Source organism: Bidens hawaiensis, unplaced genomic scaffold (assembly GCF_021521415.1).
Source record: "Bidens hawaiensis isolate Kalapana, Puna unplaced genomic scaffold, B.hawaiensis_p1.1 tig00005028_1, whole genome shotgun sequence".
In the NCBI taxonomy this organism is placed as follows: domain Eukaryota; kingdom Viridiplantae; phylum Streptophyta; class Magnoliopsida; order Asterales; family Asteraceae; genus Bidens; species Bidens hawaiensis.
In genome coordinates this window covers 1564576-1581290 of record NW_027491319.1, presented here as the reverse complement: position 1 = coordinate 1581290, position 16715 = coordinate 1564576, and the positions used below count along the sequence as shown (strand labels likewise).

The window sequence follows — 16715 nt, the reverse complement described above, 5'->3', positions numbered from 1 at the left end:
AATTAAAATTACAAAATACTTTGAAGAATTGCTGTCGGTTTTTACTCGTGTCACCACATCAAACTTGACTTTAACTGTTTACGGGGTTGAAACTTTAATCGAAATATTTTGGTATTTGGATTTGCATTTATAAGAAGCTCATTGTGCAACAAAACATATTAAAAAACTTAACACTTCTTTAGAAAACATGCTTGAGTTTTATGCTCTTAAATTTGGTTCAATACCAAACATCTCTAAATCAATGGGTTTTGGAGCAAGATCTCTTCGTCTAGTAACCCAAACATAAGCTTTTATGATGATATAATAAACGATAAAAATTAAAAAAAAGACTTGGGGTAGCGCCTCAATTAATAGTGGGCTAAGCTGGTATGGTGCAACTGATTTTATGTTCACGGCTGATGATTTTGAAAACTTATATATTTTGGGTTGGTGCAAATGGAATTCCAATTCCCTGTGCTTACTGCCATGGCCATGATTTACTAGCATTACAAACTTCTATGGTAGCTTCTAAAAGTACTTTTTCTTTGAGTGGTAGGATTATATCGATACGAAGGGTAAGACTAACACCGAAATCCTTGGAATTGTGCATTTGCTTGAAAGACAACTTAGACACGGCAGATCATAACCAGCATATCTTAAATCTTGAAGGAGAGCTCGACGTTGAAGAAAAACTACACAAAGAAGAGGTGGCAATGAGTATCGCACAACCACTTTTTGAGGAAGAACAAATGTATGATGATTCGGTGTGATCAAGTAGTCTCGAACCGAAACATGGAGACCCGTCAAACAATGAAAATGAGATGGAGAACGAAGAATAAACATTAAACGATGAAGCCAAAGCCCGTACAAAAGAATAAATGATCAACAGAGAGAATAAACGAATGAATTTCATGTCACGACAATTATAAATGTTTATTTTCAAGTTATCTATGTATTATTTGGTAGTAATGATTATGAAAATTTTCTCTTTTTTTTTCAATTAATTATTTTTCTTTTAACTAAAAAGAAGGATCCAGTTACAACAGAGAGGCAGGTAAGCGGGCAATAAGCTGCGCCGCCACCCCCTTTTGAATGACAAAACCGATCCTACTGAAAACAAAGTTATCGTTCTTCGGCGTTGTTGAGTTACTGTGCACGACCCGCTGAACTCCTTTTAAAAACGTAGCAGCATCGGGGACGAGAGACCCAAATGTATCAAAAGCAAAAGGGACAAATGCATGTTGATTCTCAACACATGTCTTCTCGTGCTTAGTAATTTTCCCTACTTCTGCCTTTAGCACCGCCTGTCTAGCAACAAACCTGGTGTCCCTAAAATTATGAAAATATTTAAAAAAATCAATCAAGAATAAGTTTTTTTAATTTATCTGATTTTTCTAGTTTACTTATAGGAAATTTCTAGATTTTTTCAACTTATAAAAAAGGGTTTTTATAAACGGTTCAGTTAATACCAAACCCGTTATACCGGTTAGGGTTTTCTCCATGGAAAATCATGTAGTACCCAACCCGATTATCCGGTTATCGATTAATGAACACCTAGGTGAAAGTCAAAAATTATTTGAGCCAGTGGCGTGAACCCAACCCAATAAGGGAAACTCCAAGCCCATTTAATAAGTTCAAAGATCCATGAGTACAACGTGTGGGACCGGACTTTGACCCGCCTAAACAAAAAGAACAACCTAGAAGCCTTCAAGCCGACGTAGTGTCTTACGCCCCAAGCCAATCCAAACCTTTATAACTTATATATCCCCCCCAAAATCCCCAATTCATCATCATTATCCAACTCACAAATTTCACTTTCTTCAATTCTAACATTTAAATTATTCCCCAAGCTACCTCAATCTTAATATCCATGGGTGGAGGCACAGAAGCCTTTCCAGATTTAGGCAAACACTGCCAGCTTTCCGATTGCAAACAACTCGATTTCCTCCCGTTTAAATGTGACGGTTGTCGCAAGGTAAATTATTATTAGAGTTTGAGTATTATATTGTTACCATCGTCACGAGATATTTTATTATCTTATTGTATAGTATATATAGTTAGATTAATAATACATAACACATTAACACCTGACCTGACTTAACCGCTTTTAATTTGCAGGTTTTTTGTGTTGAGCATCGATCGTACAAATCCCACGAATGCTCAAACTCCTATCACAACAGCCGAAAAGTTTTGGTTTGCGAAACATGCTCGATGTCAATCGAGATTCCACGAAACATCAAAGGAGAGGTTGAGATTGATTTGCTTCTTACGAAGCATCAGAAATCTGAAGATTGTGATCCGAAAAAGAAGAAGAAGCCAACTTGTGGTGCTAGACGGTGCAAGGAGATTCTTACGTTTTCGAATACAAGTACCTGCAAGTCGTGCCAGAGCAAGTTTTGTTTGAAGCATCGGTTTCAGTCTGATCATGCCTGCAATGGTAACCGAATGCCGGCGGCGGCTGCTGCTGTTCGTGTTGGTGGCCGTGTAACGCCTTTTCTGGTTGCTTTGGCTTCAAGAAACGGTCAGGATTGTGTAAAGAAGAATAATAATGGTTCCGCGTCTGCTTCTAAGCCTTCTACGTCTGTCAAAGCTTATTGAGATTCTTGATCTTGATAATTATGTCCTTTCTCAACATTGTCATAATTTTTTTTCAGATTTACTAAATATTGATGTGATTGTATGATTAATCATTTCAAAAACCTATGGTTTGTCATGTATATTTGTCATATGTGTATATTTACACACAATTATACCTCATATTGCATAATTCTTGTAAATCTGTTGTTTTATGACCAAACTATCCGCTCGATTAACGGAAATGTCAACACGAGTATGTGACAACTACATAAATTAATAAATGAAAAAACTTACAAAATTAATGCACTCAAAAAAGATCATGACATTCTCCCAAAAAGTAATAAAAAAAACAATAAAACCACACTAAACAATTTGAATAGGCTCTTATGTAACTAAAATCGGGCTCGTTCTCTATGCATATTTTGAATTATAAAATTATCTTAAGAAAACCCAATTAAGTAACAATCTATCGTGCTTTTGGCTATTAAAAAGGCCGATTTTGTATATCTTTGTAACTAAACCCATGCATGAGTAGTTGTTTCCATACCCCAACATCGATAAACAAAAAAACTGAGTAACGGTCTTGTAAGGAAATTATAATATTGAATAATGATTTTTTCCATACCCCAACATCGATAAACAAAAAAACTGAGTAACCGTCTTGTAAGGCCTAAACAAATTATAATACTGAATAATGATTTACAAAGTCAAAAGCCCAATGATAACAAATAAAAACTTATCGGATCAAATTAAAGGGTTATTTTGAGTAAATAACTACATAAACAAAATAAAATTGTAAGTAATTTACCTCACTAACCGAAACAACCATACCCGCTAAAAAATTGACCGGTTTAGCTGAATTCGAAGTGCCTGCCACAAAATTTTCATTACCGCCTACATATTTAAAAATTTTAAAAGTTCATACATGTAACATCCTACATTAATGAATAGGTAATAAAAGAACTTGCGTGTTATTATTTAATTAGGTTAGATGATGATAATAATAATAATAATAATAATAATAATAATAATAATAATAATAGAGTGTGTGCTAAAAAATGGATTAAGGGATGATGATAAGGCTTAGGTTCATGGGCTTGAGGGTATTTAAACACCCATAAATCTCCCTAAAACCCTCATTTCCACCAACCTTGCCTCCATACACACTCAAAAACACATAAACACTCTCCTTCAATCCGGATCCAAATCCGAGCTAAAGGAGGGCAGATTCATGTGTTCAAGCATCACCAAACAACCAGTGAAACATCTAGATTAATGTGTTGAATCAAGTATGAAGCAAAACCGAGCCATAAGAGATACCTTTGTAGTTTAAAGGTCATGTATTTTGTGCCGGTTTGCCAAATGCTTTAGTAGGATGATGAATCGGACCTCATATTGTTATTTACTCAAAAATTCTAATTTCAGTCTCTAAACTTTAAAATTTGGCATTTTTAGCTTAATTCTATAATGGAAATTTATGTGGTGTTACAAGTTCCCCGTCCATGGATACGTGGCTGCTCAAACATTTAATTTCCTTCTAATACTTCTCGAGCCGCGTAACAGCCATTGCTAATGTACGTTACAAATACTCATTGGATAACTATAAAACTTGAAGGGGATTTCCCGGTGCCGTTGCCGGTATATACTTAGGCGAGATTTGCAAAAGAAGAGGCTTACAGATGGAGGGCCTTTTACGAAGATCGTATAAACGGGTACCTTAGAATCAGTTCAAAGTGATGAGTCAAAATTTGTGCTATTGATTTAAACGATTGATTGTATATATACTGATGTTTCATTGTTAATTATTTTATGCTCCTTGTATTTAAACTAAAAATCAATATTAATTTTCTTTATTAATGAAGCACCACTCTAGGAACTATTACATTCAGTTATTGCACCATGTTGAAAATGAAATAAACAAACTGTTGGGATCTACAAATATTGTTGTGAAGGATTATATCTGTAAATATGAATGAACCCAACGACTATCACATATCTGAACTCGGTCTCGTCCTCACTATCATTGAAATTGAAGAATAATGGAAGACGATCACAGAGTTGTCCAAAATAGCATCTACATATCCACCATTATCTCTTTGACCACCCGTCTTAGATCACTCGACAAGTGTTAACTTGATCTAAATAGCATATAAGCATGGAGTGCGGAGTCGTGACCGTGCCCGAAATGCTACCAACGGCAGAAGCACTGGTGCGGATTACAATTTGAGGGGCTAATTGTATTTGATGAGATACAAATTTGTGACAATAGTTGTGTAAATGCTATTTTGCAATGTAATATGTATATTAATAAATTCAAGTTTCAAGTTTCTATAGTTTCATCTGATTTTCGATATCGTTCAATGTTATTCACATATATATAGATTGTATAGTAATATAATAATAATAATAATAATAATAATAATAATAATAATTATAAAAAAAGGAAGAAATAATAAAAAGTATAAAGCGCTAATCCCCATATATAGAGCTCAACGTTAGGGATAACGGTCTAACTGCCACGGTAAATACCTACCTTGGCAGATATAGATAACGTCGCAATCTGCAAAGCCTGTTGAGGAGCGTCCTAACCGCCACATAAAGCTCTTAAGGTGGCGTATAGGGATAACGTTGCAACTTTTAACCGCTACGGTAAGAGCTCTACGTGGCGTATACAACTCTCCTGAATTCATTACAAAGCCCGCCCATCCTCCTTCCCGTCCCTCCTTTCATCATAATTCAACTACACCCATGTCCACCCAACCCTCCCACCATGTTTCATCACGATCATATTTCCTTGGCGGACTCATTACTTCAATTAGTCTCCACCACCATATTATTCAAAACACTAAGAACATGTTTAAATCATGGAGTCTGTTATTATTAAAACCATTGTTGGCTGTGTAGCTGTTATTTTGGGGTGACATGCTAGGGGTGGCGTGTCGTGGCCCGGTGGAACTCTTAATTAGTCCACCCATTAAATCCCTACGGTGCCGATAAGAGGCACTATAAACTCAAAAAAATTTAACAGAGATGGACCTGAATGGGGTTCATAATCTTTCCTTCAAGGTTTTTGATGACCTGGGTGCCACCAAAAAAATACAACAGTACCGATAATAAGCACTGTAAACTCCGTTGAAACATGGAGTGGGGAGCTGTGTGAAACTAATCAAAATGCCTAAAACTCTGTTGATGAGCTAACTGTATTTGATGAGATACCAATTTGTAACAAAAGGTTGTTGTGTAAATGCTATGTATTATTATTATTATTATTAATCTAAATTTCAAGTTTCTATAATTTCGTCTGATTTTCGTTATCAAATTTTATTTAAGTTTCTATTTTGTAATGAATTACCATCATCATCTTCATCAATATCATCATCATCATTTTCGTCTGACTATTGGTGGTAACCCAAAACATAACTACTAATTTTCTCGAATAATTTAATTACCTGCATAACTCGTAATATTCAACTTTAAAATAAAATATAAATACACAGCATATCTTAACATTTTAGTGAACGTCCTGATATAATATTGTTAAAAAAACCGACTTATTTTAAAATATGTATAATGGTTTTTTGTATGGTTCGCAAACTTATTGTTTTTAAAATGTATTTTTTAATATTTTAAAGAATCATAAATAATATTTATTTAATAAAAAATTTTGTTTGGATTGGGTGTTGATGATGATGACGCTGATGATGATGATGATGATGATGATGATGTTAATGTTGATGTTGATGATGATGATATTTATATATATTTTTTACATTATTCATTTATAATATTTATATATTTTTTAAGATTTTAATTTTATTTAACGTAAGAAAGTTAATAATATATTTAAGATTTGATGATGAAAGGGTTTCACAAATAAATAAGATGTTTTGACCCTGTTTAAAAACCTATTTGGGTTTGGTGAGAGTACCCATGACCCGATTATTAATAATATCTGAGTATGGTGAGACCCATACCCGTGAATTCGGGTCATATGCATGAGAAGCCTCAATTTACAAATAAAGCAACATGATGGCTTGAGAGAATGTAGAAATGTTTCGTTTATATGTACTTAAGATAAGATAAGACATGTGCATTAATTAAGCAGATTCATGTGATTTCTTTTTTGGAAGTATGTTGTTGCCGGACACTAAATTTGTTTACTTAAAACTTTATGAGAGCTTAATTGTCTAGGCTTAATCACCACTAGCACTTCCAAATTGGAGTATCGTCAATATAGGTTATAGTAGTTTCTCTTAATAACGTCTATTTAGTTAGTTATGGTTTAGTTTCACACAGCACTAGACAAAACAATATTCGCCTTGGTGCAATTATGTCCATACTCGCCAGCTAGAATGAAGATGCAAAATCATGCAAAACATATAATTCAAACTCACAAATATATATATATATATAAAATCAGTTATTACAGTTACAACACGACGCATCATCATCGACTGCTTATTACACAAGTATACAAAAACTGAAATACACACGTAACAAGGATATATATGAGCACACCTATATGTTATTAAGTTACTTACTTATTAAGTCCATATAAAGCTTTAATGCCTTGAATATCATCTTCATTCAAACCTTTTACCTCTCCACTAGGGAGACTAGGGTACATTATAGCACTTTCATATTGACTATGGCGCAACCCAAGTAGATGGCCTATTTCATGAATAGCCACCGTCTCTAAATCATAGGCACCGGAAACCGCCCCTGGTCCAGCGGACCATTTCTTTTCTGCATTGTAGTGAAATCTCCCATTAGTTGGCGGAAAAGCATGAGCCAGATCATTGTCATCGAAGTCTGCATCTCCATGGACCCTACTTAGAAATCTAATCTTTAAGTCAGCCCTATTGAAATCATAAACTCTTGAAAATGTGAAGTAACCGGATGCAGAAGCCCATTTATTGAAAGCACGAACAACAGGAGGTACATATGGATTTGGATAATTCGAGCCAAATGCGTAGGTGAGGCGGCTTTTACCTGCAGGCCATCTAGGGCTGCCTTGGAAGAATGAATAATGAGATACGATGTTTAACAACTTTGTTCCGTGTATGTGACTACCTTTCTTATCAGGTTGTCCACAACGAGGCATGATCATTTGTGAAACAGTGGGCCCATCTAAAGTGCCAGAAGCATTGAGATGGTAAAAGTTTTGATAGCTTTTGAGGGCGGTCTCAAGCTCATCATCAAACTCATCATCTTCGGCGTTGACGTGGTTAGGAGTGTGTCGGTAATTTAGGTAACCAAAACGGGCAAGGTACAATTTGAGGTCATGGAGGCCTTGCACTTTGCCCGTACCCTTGTGACAGCCTTGAAGGCGTTTGAGTGTGTCAAGATCGTACTTAGCGTTGCAAAGAGACAAGAGAAAGAACAATGCAAAGAAAAAGGGTAAGAAAGTAATGAGTTTGGATGCCATATTAATTTCTTTGTATTCTTGGTATATAATTTCTAAGCTACATGCAGGGGTATTTATAGTGGTAAAATTCTGGTTATCTCGAATACTATCTACATTTAATTGGATATTTTATGATTTACGAAGACTAAATAAATACATTTTACTTGTCAAAGTCATTAGCGTATTCCACGGTCGGTATATTTTCCACACTAACATTTAAGTAGTTTCACATCAATGTTTTTCTATGGTCGAAAACTGAAACTATATGAAAAGTTAACAAAGGGGAGTTTTTTCAATTATTTTGTCCTTCCCGCAATTTAAATACTCTGATTTAAAGAATAAAGAAGCATATCAACCCAGCATAGGCTACGTCGGACAGGTGTAAGCTATAAGCCAAAAAATGCTTGGGTTGCTTCCAATTGTGAAGTGTAAAGCCTTTAATTGATTTGCTCTATATATAATATTTAATCCATGTATTTCCAACATATACGCGACAGATGTTCCATCGGTAACAGGCACAGCCATCAATTCCCTAAAAAGTCCTGTTTGGTATCTTATCGAATTAAAAAGCCCGAATACCGAGGGAATGCCGACGGAATATTAGACCCATATCGACGATCACCTGATAAATAAGGGGAGTCTTATCATAAATTAAAAATTTTTCAAAAGATCACCGGCAATGCCTTGAAAATTTTGAACAAAATTTATATAAAAAATAGAATTTGATGGAGTTCGTTGGTAAACCATCACTTATCTGTCGATAATACTCGAAAGAGTGTTGTCAAAATGTCAACGGAAATGTGAACGAACGTTAAAAGAAACCAAGAGATAAATATCGAGCAAACAAGTTATGGGGTTCGAATCACTTATTACAACTATGACCAAAACCATGGAATATGCCATTGACTTATACTATGTATGATTTATGTAAGGTACTGGGTTCACCCCGCGCGTTGCAGTAGGGACTGCGCACTCTTAGTCAACATTTATATATATGTCATATATATTTGTATTCAATTGTATTTATCATTGTATTATTCGTTTCCTTTATTCTCTCCTAGTTTGTTAGGTGATATCTTGTATATATATGATAATATTAGTTTTAGAGCCCGTGTAACACACGGGATGATCAAAATAATTAGTTACAAATAAAACAATACATAACGTATATGAAAAAAATGTATGACGTCTTTGCATGTATCATTATACATAAATTGATTTTATTTATATCACAAAATGATTTTTTTCTAAAAAAAAATAAACTTAATAAAAAAAATACCGCACCTGCAAAAACATACCCAAGAACACTTCATCTATTGAAAATTTATTCTTAGTGTCATATATGTATAACTGAAAGAAATTTAGTTACGAACCAACTTCGGAGGACACTTCTCATATAATAATATTTTTAGCTACACAATGAAAAAGATTTTAATAAGTTTGAGGGGTTTCTCTACTTTGCCAATTGACAAAATTAAAAGAATAACATTTTAACCTGTTCAATTTTGTGAATGTTTTTTTTTCACTTGAGCATAATTTTGTACGATATGTTTCACATACAAAATTCTGATCAATATTCAAGGAAAAGTCAATGTTGACACAAATGTTTCTAATTTGATAAAAGTTAGAAGCATTGATAGGTATATAGAGGTGGCATGTCGGAAGTGTTTGTCATTTTTTCTTAAATTTTAATAGTCATGGGAAAAATACTCAATGTGGAAAATCCCGAATCTTTTGACTATTTCCAAAAATGTTCTTAAAAATAAATTCGAAACCCAAGCACAATTAAAATTCTAACTTTAATCTGTTTTACCTTTTCAAGTCAAAACTTTGAACTCGTAACAAGTTTGACAATAAATCTATTTGCACTCTCAAAATTTTAAAAATATTCATATTACTCATATTTTACCCGTAACAAATTTGAGCCAAATGTAGTTAATTTGTACCAAACGATCTATTTACCAACTTTTAACCCGTAACATCAAATTTAAGTTTCACAAAAAACCTTAAGGAATCCTTGATAAAAAAACCTAAAAAACTAAATATGATAAACTTTATTATAATTGAAAATGATTGGTGTATACTATCCTTACAATTTAACATATATTGTGTTATATTGAAAGTGATTGGTATATACTATCTTTACAATTTAACGCATATGTGTATGGTTTACTAAATTAACTAAAAAAATAAATATATAGATTTAAATCATATATTTATAATTTAAAAATTTATATGACAACGTACAAAAAAACCCAATAGATAAATGGATTTATTTTTAAAAAATTGATCAACCTTTAAGCATTTATAATTTAATAATTAAAAAAATTACTTCGTAAATTATAAGCATATAAAAATTATTTTTATTTTTTTATTTATATTCTTCAACAATAAAAATGTATAATATGTTAATGATAACATTTAAAATTATATTCTTTTCAATATTTAACAGACACAATTTGTTGTTCATTTTTGAATTTCACAAAGTATGTTGTGAAATATATCCTATCAATGTATAGAACTATAACATGTAAATGTTTTCTTTTCATAAAATTGTATAGATATAATATAAATAGAGTTAAAGAAAAATGAAAAATTTAATCATATTATAGATATAATATAAACGGAGTCTTATAGGAAAGTGAATAATTATTAATATATGACATATATTAATTTTGGTGGGGAAAAAATAAGATGATTAACCACAAACTGACACGTGTCACAATTATTTTTACTTTATTAGAATAGGTAGATTATGAATGAACGAGGAAGGAAATTCATACGACATTCATGGTATTATCCATCTCTTAGGGTTTCACCCTAAAATCGATCCTTTAACCCTTCATCTCAGACTTCGGTCTATTTTTTCATCAGAAACTTTGGTTTCTTTTTTTGTTATTTTACCACCACTGTAATCCTCATCATGACGATAATAACAAACCCGATCCTCCTAAACACAACCTTCACCGGTTTACACTGTCACTAACATTCAACAAAAAGTTCGTCCTCTCGATGGCAAAACGGTCTCATACTCCTCATTGGAGAAACTTTTCACCCTTCATGCACGCGGGTATGAAGTTTTATCACATATTAACGGTACTCCGGCTCCATCCAAAGATGACCCCAACTATGATTCTTGGCTGAAGATCGATTCCATTGTGTTGCAATGGATATACGGCACTCTCTTAGATAAGTATCTCGACCGCGTTCTTTATACCGACTCCACTGCTTACGAAGCATGGATCCGTATCAAGAACTTGTTCCAAAATAACCAAGGCCCTCGCATTGCGTCACTCGAGCAACAGTTTGTTAGTCTCAAACTTTGTAACATGCCATCCTTGTCCGACTACCATCAACGATTGAAGGACATCGGGAGCCAACTCTCCAACCTTGGCATCTCGGTAAACAACGAACGACTCGTCATTCAACTCGTTTGTGGGTTGCCAACCGAGTTTAATGCTACCGGTTTAATCATCAACCATTCCCTTCCATTTTGGGAAGATGCCTGTGAAACGCTTCAATCAGAATTTGATCGGCAACAAGCCTGTGAGCAACCTGATAATATTGTTGCAGCCGCCGTTCATGACCCTCCTACTACAAATAACCGTCGTCAATACACCACATACAATAATTCACATCGTGGTGGGTCCAGATCCTCCAACTCTAGAAAAAATAATTCCCGCTCAACTCCACAAAATAATTCTCCAAGGTACAGCCCACACAATTTTGTGTCTCCCAGATCCAATCAAGCTCAATCCTCACATGGTCCAACTTGACAGTCACAGTATGGCCCATTGGTTCCATGGCCCAACTATTGGAACCTACCACCTCCTCCTCCAAGCCCATTTCCAACTCAAGCTGGTTGGGCTCCTTATCCTTGGGCCACACCACAACCGACTGAACCAGCCCAACCCCCCCTCCTAGGCCCACAGGAAATACCTCTTCTGCTCAAGCACATGTCACAGATTTTGATGCGTTGGACCCTACCGATCTATCCAATGCCATTGCGGCTATGAGCACCAATAATGAGGGAGATCAATGGCATATAGACACATACGCTACTTCCCACATCATAGGTGACCAAGGTAAAATTAATTCCCCTTTGTTATCCAGTTCAATATCGTCTATTCTTGTAGGAAATGGACATCACATTCCAATTCTCGGATCGGGAAACAACACTATCCCTACTCCCACACAACCTCTTCACCTCAAAAATATCCTTTATGCACCTAATATCATTAAAAATTTAGTTGGTGTCTGTCAATTTAACATTAATAATTGGACATCTGTTGAGTTTAACCCATTTGGCTTTTCTGTGAAGGACTTCACGAATGGGAAGATCCTAACGAGGCATGATAGCAACAGCCACCTTTACCCGCTCACCAACACTATCGCTTCCGCATATCATTTTTCGCATGATCAAGAGTCTTGGCATCATCGTCTTGGTCACCCCGGTTTATCTGTTTTTAATTCTCTTGTTATGAAAAATTTATTACTTGTAATAAACGTGGTCGTGAACTTGTTTGTCACTCTTGTCAATTTTCCAAGAGTAAACGCTTACCTTTTTCATTATCATTGTCACCAACATTATTACCTTTTGATATCATTCGTTGTGACCTGTGGACGTCCCCGGTTGTCTGTAAATTAGGATATAAATATTATGTGGTTCTAGTTGATGACAAAACCAAATACATTTGGATTTTTCCCTTAGAGTTTAAATTCGAAACATTTGATAAATTTACCAAATTTCACAAGTTCATCCTCACCCAATTTAATGTTCACATAAAGTCTTTCAAATGTGATTTAGGGGCTGAATTCGATAATCATAGTTTTAAAAATTTTGTAAACTCACAAGGACTTCAACTTCGTTTCTCATGTCCTCAAACATCCCAACAAAATGGAAAATCTTAATGATAGATTTTGTGCTGGTTCAGTTCAAATTTCCGCAAGAACAACAAAAATCAATAAATAAAATCACTAATGTTAAAACGAAAATCAACAACTTCAATCAAGTCTCACAACTAAAACTAATTTCAAGTTTAAAGTTGAACAAGACATAGATAAACTAACCGTGCTTGGAGTTTCCTTTTTCCAGACCCACCATTTGCATATTCTAGAGCCACATATCAATACAAAGTGAGTCAAATTATGAAACCACTTAATTCCGGCTATTGATTTCTAAATCAAATATGATTTCTTAACTGGTCGATTTTTTAAAGCTACATGGTTTAGCAGTTACCAAATCAATAAAGCCCTACCGATGGCGGACACTTGCTAAACCATATCCAAATGAACACCATCGTCAACTAAAATATAATGCAAACAATAAGAAAAAAAAGCATTTGAGGGATGAATTAAACCCAATGAACTGGACAGCGTGACAAGGAATTTTGGGGTTGGGAAGAGAAATTTAACAGACCTTTGCGTACAATGAGAGATCGAATCGGTGATGATAGATTGAGGAGAGGGGGAAACACACACCGATGATCGATTGGATTTTGGGAGATGTACGTGTGGTTTAGAGTTAGTGGAAGAAGTTAATTTGGGTGTGGGGAAATCAAAATATTTGCTAGGACGGAGCGGGAACTTTTGGCATTAAAAAGTTTAATATTCTGATCTTTATTTATGAAAGAATTATGTAATCCAACTAATACTCATTTAAAATTATGATATATTATCTTTAGAAAATAAATTTTTAAATGTCATAAGAAATCTAGAAAAAACTTAAAATTTGTAGAAAACTTATCATTCTAGTTTCTTGGTCGAGAAATTAATAATAATAAAAAAAACTAGTTCTAATTTTTAATTACATAAAGTATGATTAAATAATAAGTACTTTAGTATAAAAATAAAATTATAACCAATTGGATGATGGTTCATCGGTAAAGGAAAAACCTTAAAACTTTTGGGTTTAGGAGAGGCCGAGGGATGTCTTTGGATCAAGTCCCACACACGACATTAATTAAAAACAAATTTTGTCATTAAAAAAGTAATAGTATATTATCATAAAAGTTACAATTTTTAGTAAAATTATCAACTTTTAAATAAAAAGAATGCAACTTTTATTAAAAAGGTTGCAATTTTAATAAGATTTTGTAACTTTTAAGTAAAAAGGTTGCAATTTCATCAACTTTTTGCAACCTTTTATGCAAAAAGTTGCATTATATATTCTAGTGCAACCTTCATGTTAAAAAAAGTTGTATTAGAGTCAAATGCAACACAATTGAAAAGGTTGCATTAGCCTTATTTTCTAGTAGTGACGGAAACCGTTTTTGCCGCTGAAATGCTAAAATGGCAGCGGTATACACCACCCCGACGTTGTTGGTGCCGCCCAGCAGCGAGTTTTTTTTAGGAGAAATCACCGCTCAACATTCACCTTTTTTAATTAAAATTCTCATTTTTTCAATATCCTCTTCATTGTATTATTTTGAGAAGAAAAAATAAAAAAAATAAAAAAAGAAGAAGAAGAAGAATGCGTTGCAGAGAGAACAGAGAAAGATGATAAGAGCGATTGTACACTATTTTTGGGTTTTGATTTTTAAGCCTAATTTTAGCATTTGTGCCTATCTTAGGCTATTTTAAAAAGCTTGTTTTTTAAAGCGAGTAAAGTGTAATTTTCGTCCTTATGGTTTGACAAATAATGCGAATTTAGTCCAAAAGTTTATCTTTTGCATATGGACCCTCCAAGTTTCCTAGTTCCTGCCAATTACATCCAAATCACTAACCCTGTTAAATTTTATCGTTAAGTCTGGGGTAGACATGTCTTTTCACTATTTCTTTATTATAATACATATTTCATTGAATTAACGATAAAATTTAACGGGGTTAGTGATTTGGATGTAGTTGGCAGGAACTGAGAAACGTGGAGGGTCCATATGCAAAAAATAAACTTTTTGGACTAAATTCGTGTTATTTGCAAAACCACAAGGACGAAAATGGCACTTTACTCTTTTAAAGCCCTAATTTAAGTCTTGAAGCCCAATTTTATGTTTGATTAATTTTAATGAAAATAATTATATTTTTATTAATTTGTTATATTTAAATAAATTATGGTTATATTAATTTAATTTTAGTCATTATATTATTAATTTATTTGAAAAGGGGGAAGTGGTGAATTGGTGACCATTTCCATGATATTGTGAAAGATAGTAGAGTGAGATGAGATATGATGTGGCATATTAAAGTAGAAAGCAAAATGGTATCCACACCCTATAGTCTCAATGGTTGCAAGCAAACTAACTTTCCATCACACCACTTGTGTTTCTTGGTTTAATATTTTTGTGCGCTTGTATCATGTATATAAATTTAAGGTTTAGATCATGTCACACCCTCAAAATCCACTAACAGAGTTTTACTATCAGAGGGTGTGAACTAGCAGGATCGAAGTCATTAGTTATATAAAAAATCATTATTAAAGACTTTTAAAAACAAACAAAGACATAAACATCTTATCAACAAATCCTCAATCCATGAAATTAGTTATATCAAGTTGGGAACAATAACCTAAAATGATAAAATTAAACATTAATATTAATATCACATGATAAATTACCAATTATGGAATATTTGAATTATGTGAACAAATGTAAAATTGATGTTCTAATTAATAATCGGAAAATTTGAAACCCGTTACCGGAAAAACGAAATAGTGAAAATCTCCATTGTATCTTCGATCTTGATATAGAACCTATAGAGATTATAAGAAAATCATATAATAATTAATATAAATACAAACAAAAATGGAAAACGAAAAAAAATTGTAATTGAAATAAGGAATAATATGATGATCGGACATTAGAGTATCTAATAAATCCTTACCGGAAAACCGTAATAACTTCAACATATCAATTCAATATTGGATTTTGATATACAACCTAATGAGATTATAACAAAATCATATAACATTTAAAATCAATATAAAATCTTACCGGTAAACCGTAATAACTTCAACATATCAATTCAATCTTGGATTTTGATATACAACCTAAAGAGATATTATAAAAAATCATATAACAATTAAAATAAATATAAAACCTTACCGAAAACCACTTTCGGAAAACGATATATCCTTACCGGAAAAACATATAACAAAATCGGCCATTAGAGTATAAAATATAACCTTAACGGAAAACGATTAATCTCCATTTACATTACCGGAAAATAGGAGACGGTGGAGGTAATAAGCCGAGAGAGAGATTAAAATGATTAGGGTTGGAAAATCTTAAGGTTTAAATAAGGTGTATAAGATGATTTGGCAATAATAGGAAAGGAAATAGGTGACTTGACAATGATGTGACGTTGATGTGGACACCCTAGAATGATGCCATGCAGAAATTAAGGTTTGCTTTAATAGAGAAATTAAGGTTTGCTTTAATAGTATAGTAAGATTAATTATCTCTGACACACCTTCTTCACAATTACTTTGATTTTTTTTCTTCATCTCTTATTCCAACTTGTTGGCCCCTGATTCTTTTAACCGAATTGAAATCGACATTGTGATATGGTAACAACATGGTGAATCGATGGAGTTATTACGGTTTTTTTATTTCAATATGTTGATTTCTCCATCAATATATATTCGACGATTTAAGGTATTCAATGTCATAAGGTATCCAATCTAGTTCACATTCACAATTCGTCTATATTTCTATTTCATTTCCCTATTGCTTCAAACATGTTTCTGAACGTTTATTCAATGTTTGTAGATCATGTTGTCGTAGATGAATGTTTAATCGACATTATACAAGAAAGA

At 33.4% G+C, this 16715-nt stretch overlaps 2 protein-coding genes across 2 annotated transcripts; one reads left to right on the top strand and one right to left on the bottom strand.

Annotated features, from left to right (window-relative positions):
* Positions 1-1638: 1638 nt before the first annotated feature.
* LOC143628567 (zinc finger AN1 domain-containing stress-associated protein 12-like) lies at positions 1639-2692 on the top strand. The gene is made up of 2 exons (XM_077098124.1): positions 1639-1954; positions 2098-2692. The coding sequence occupies exons 1-2, from the start codon at positions 1850-1852 to the stop codon at positions 2575-2577; spliced, it is 585 nt and encodes a 194-aa protein (XP_076954239.1). The 5' UTR covers positions 1639-1849; the 3' UTR covers positions 2578-2692.
* A 4244-nt stretch (positions 2693-6936) lies between these two features.
* On the bottom strand, positions 6937-7997 carry LOC143628566 (metalloendoproteinase 5-MMP-like). Its single transcript, XM_077098123.1, has one exon. It carries the CDS (start codon positions 7982-7984, stop codon positions 7094-7096), a length of 891 nt encoding a protein of 296 aa, XP_076954238.1. The 5' UTR covers positions 7985-7997; the 3' UTR covers positions 6937-7093.
* Between the last annotated feature and the right edge of the window lie 8718 nt (positions 7998-16715).

Excerpts from the sequence above, each read along its gene's own strand:
- LOC143628567 (XM_077098124.1), top strand. The coding sequence starts at position 1,850 with ATGGGTGGAGGCACAGAAGCCTTTCCAGATTTAGGCAAACACTGCCAG. Across the intron at positions 1,955-2,097 it reads AATGTGACGGTTGTCGCAAG|GTTTTTTGTGTTGAGCATCG; the intron begins GTAAATTATTAT and ends TTTAATTTGCAG.
- LOC143628566 (XM_077098123.1), bottom strand. The coding sequence starts at position 7,984 with ATGGCATCCAAACTCATTACTTTCTTACCCTTTTTCTTTGCATTGTTC.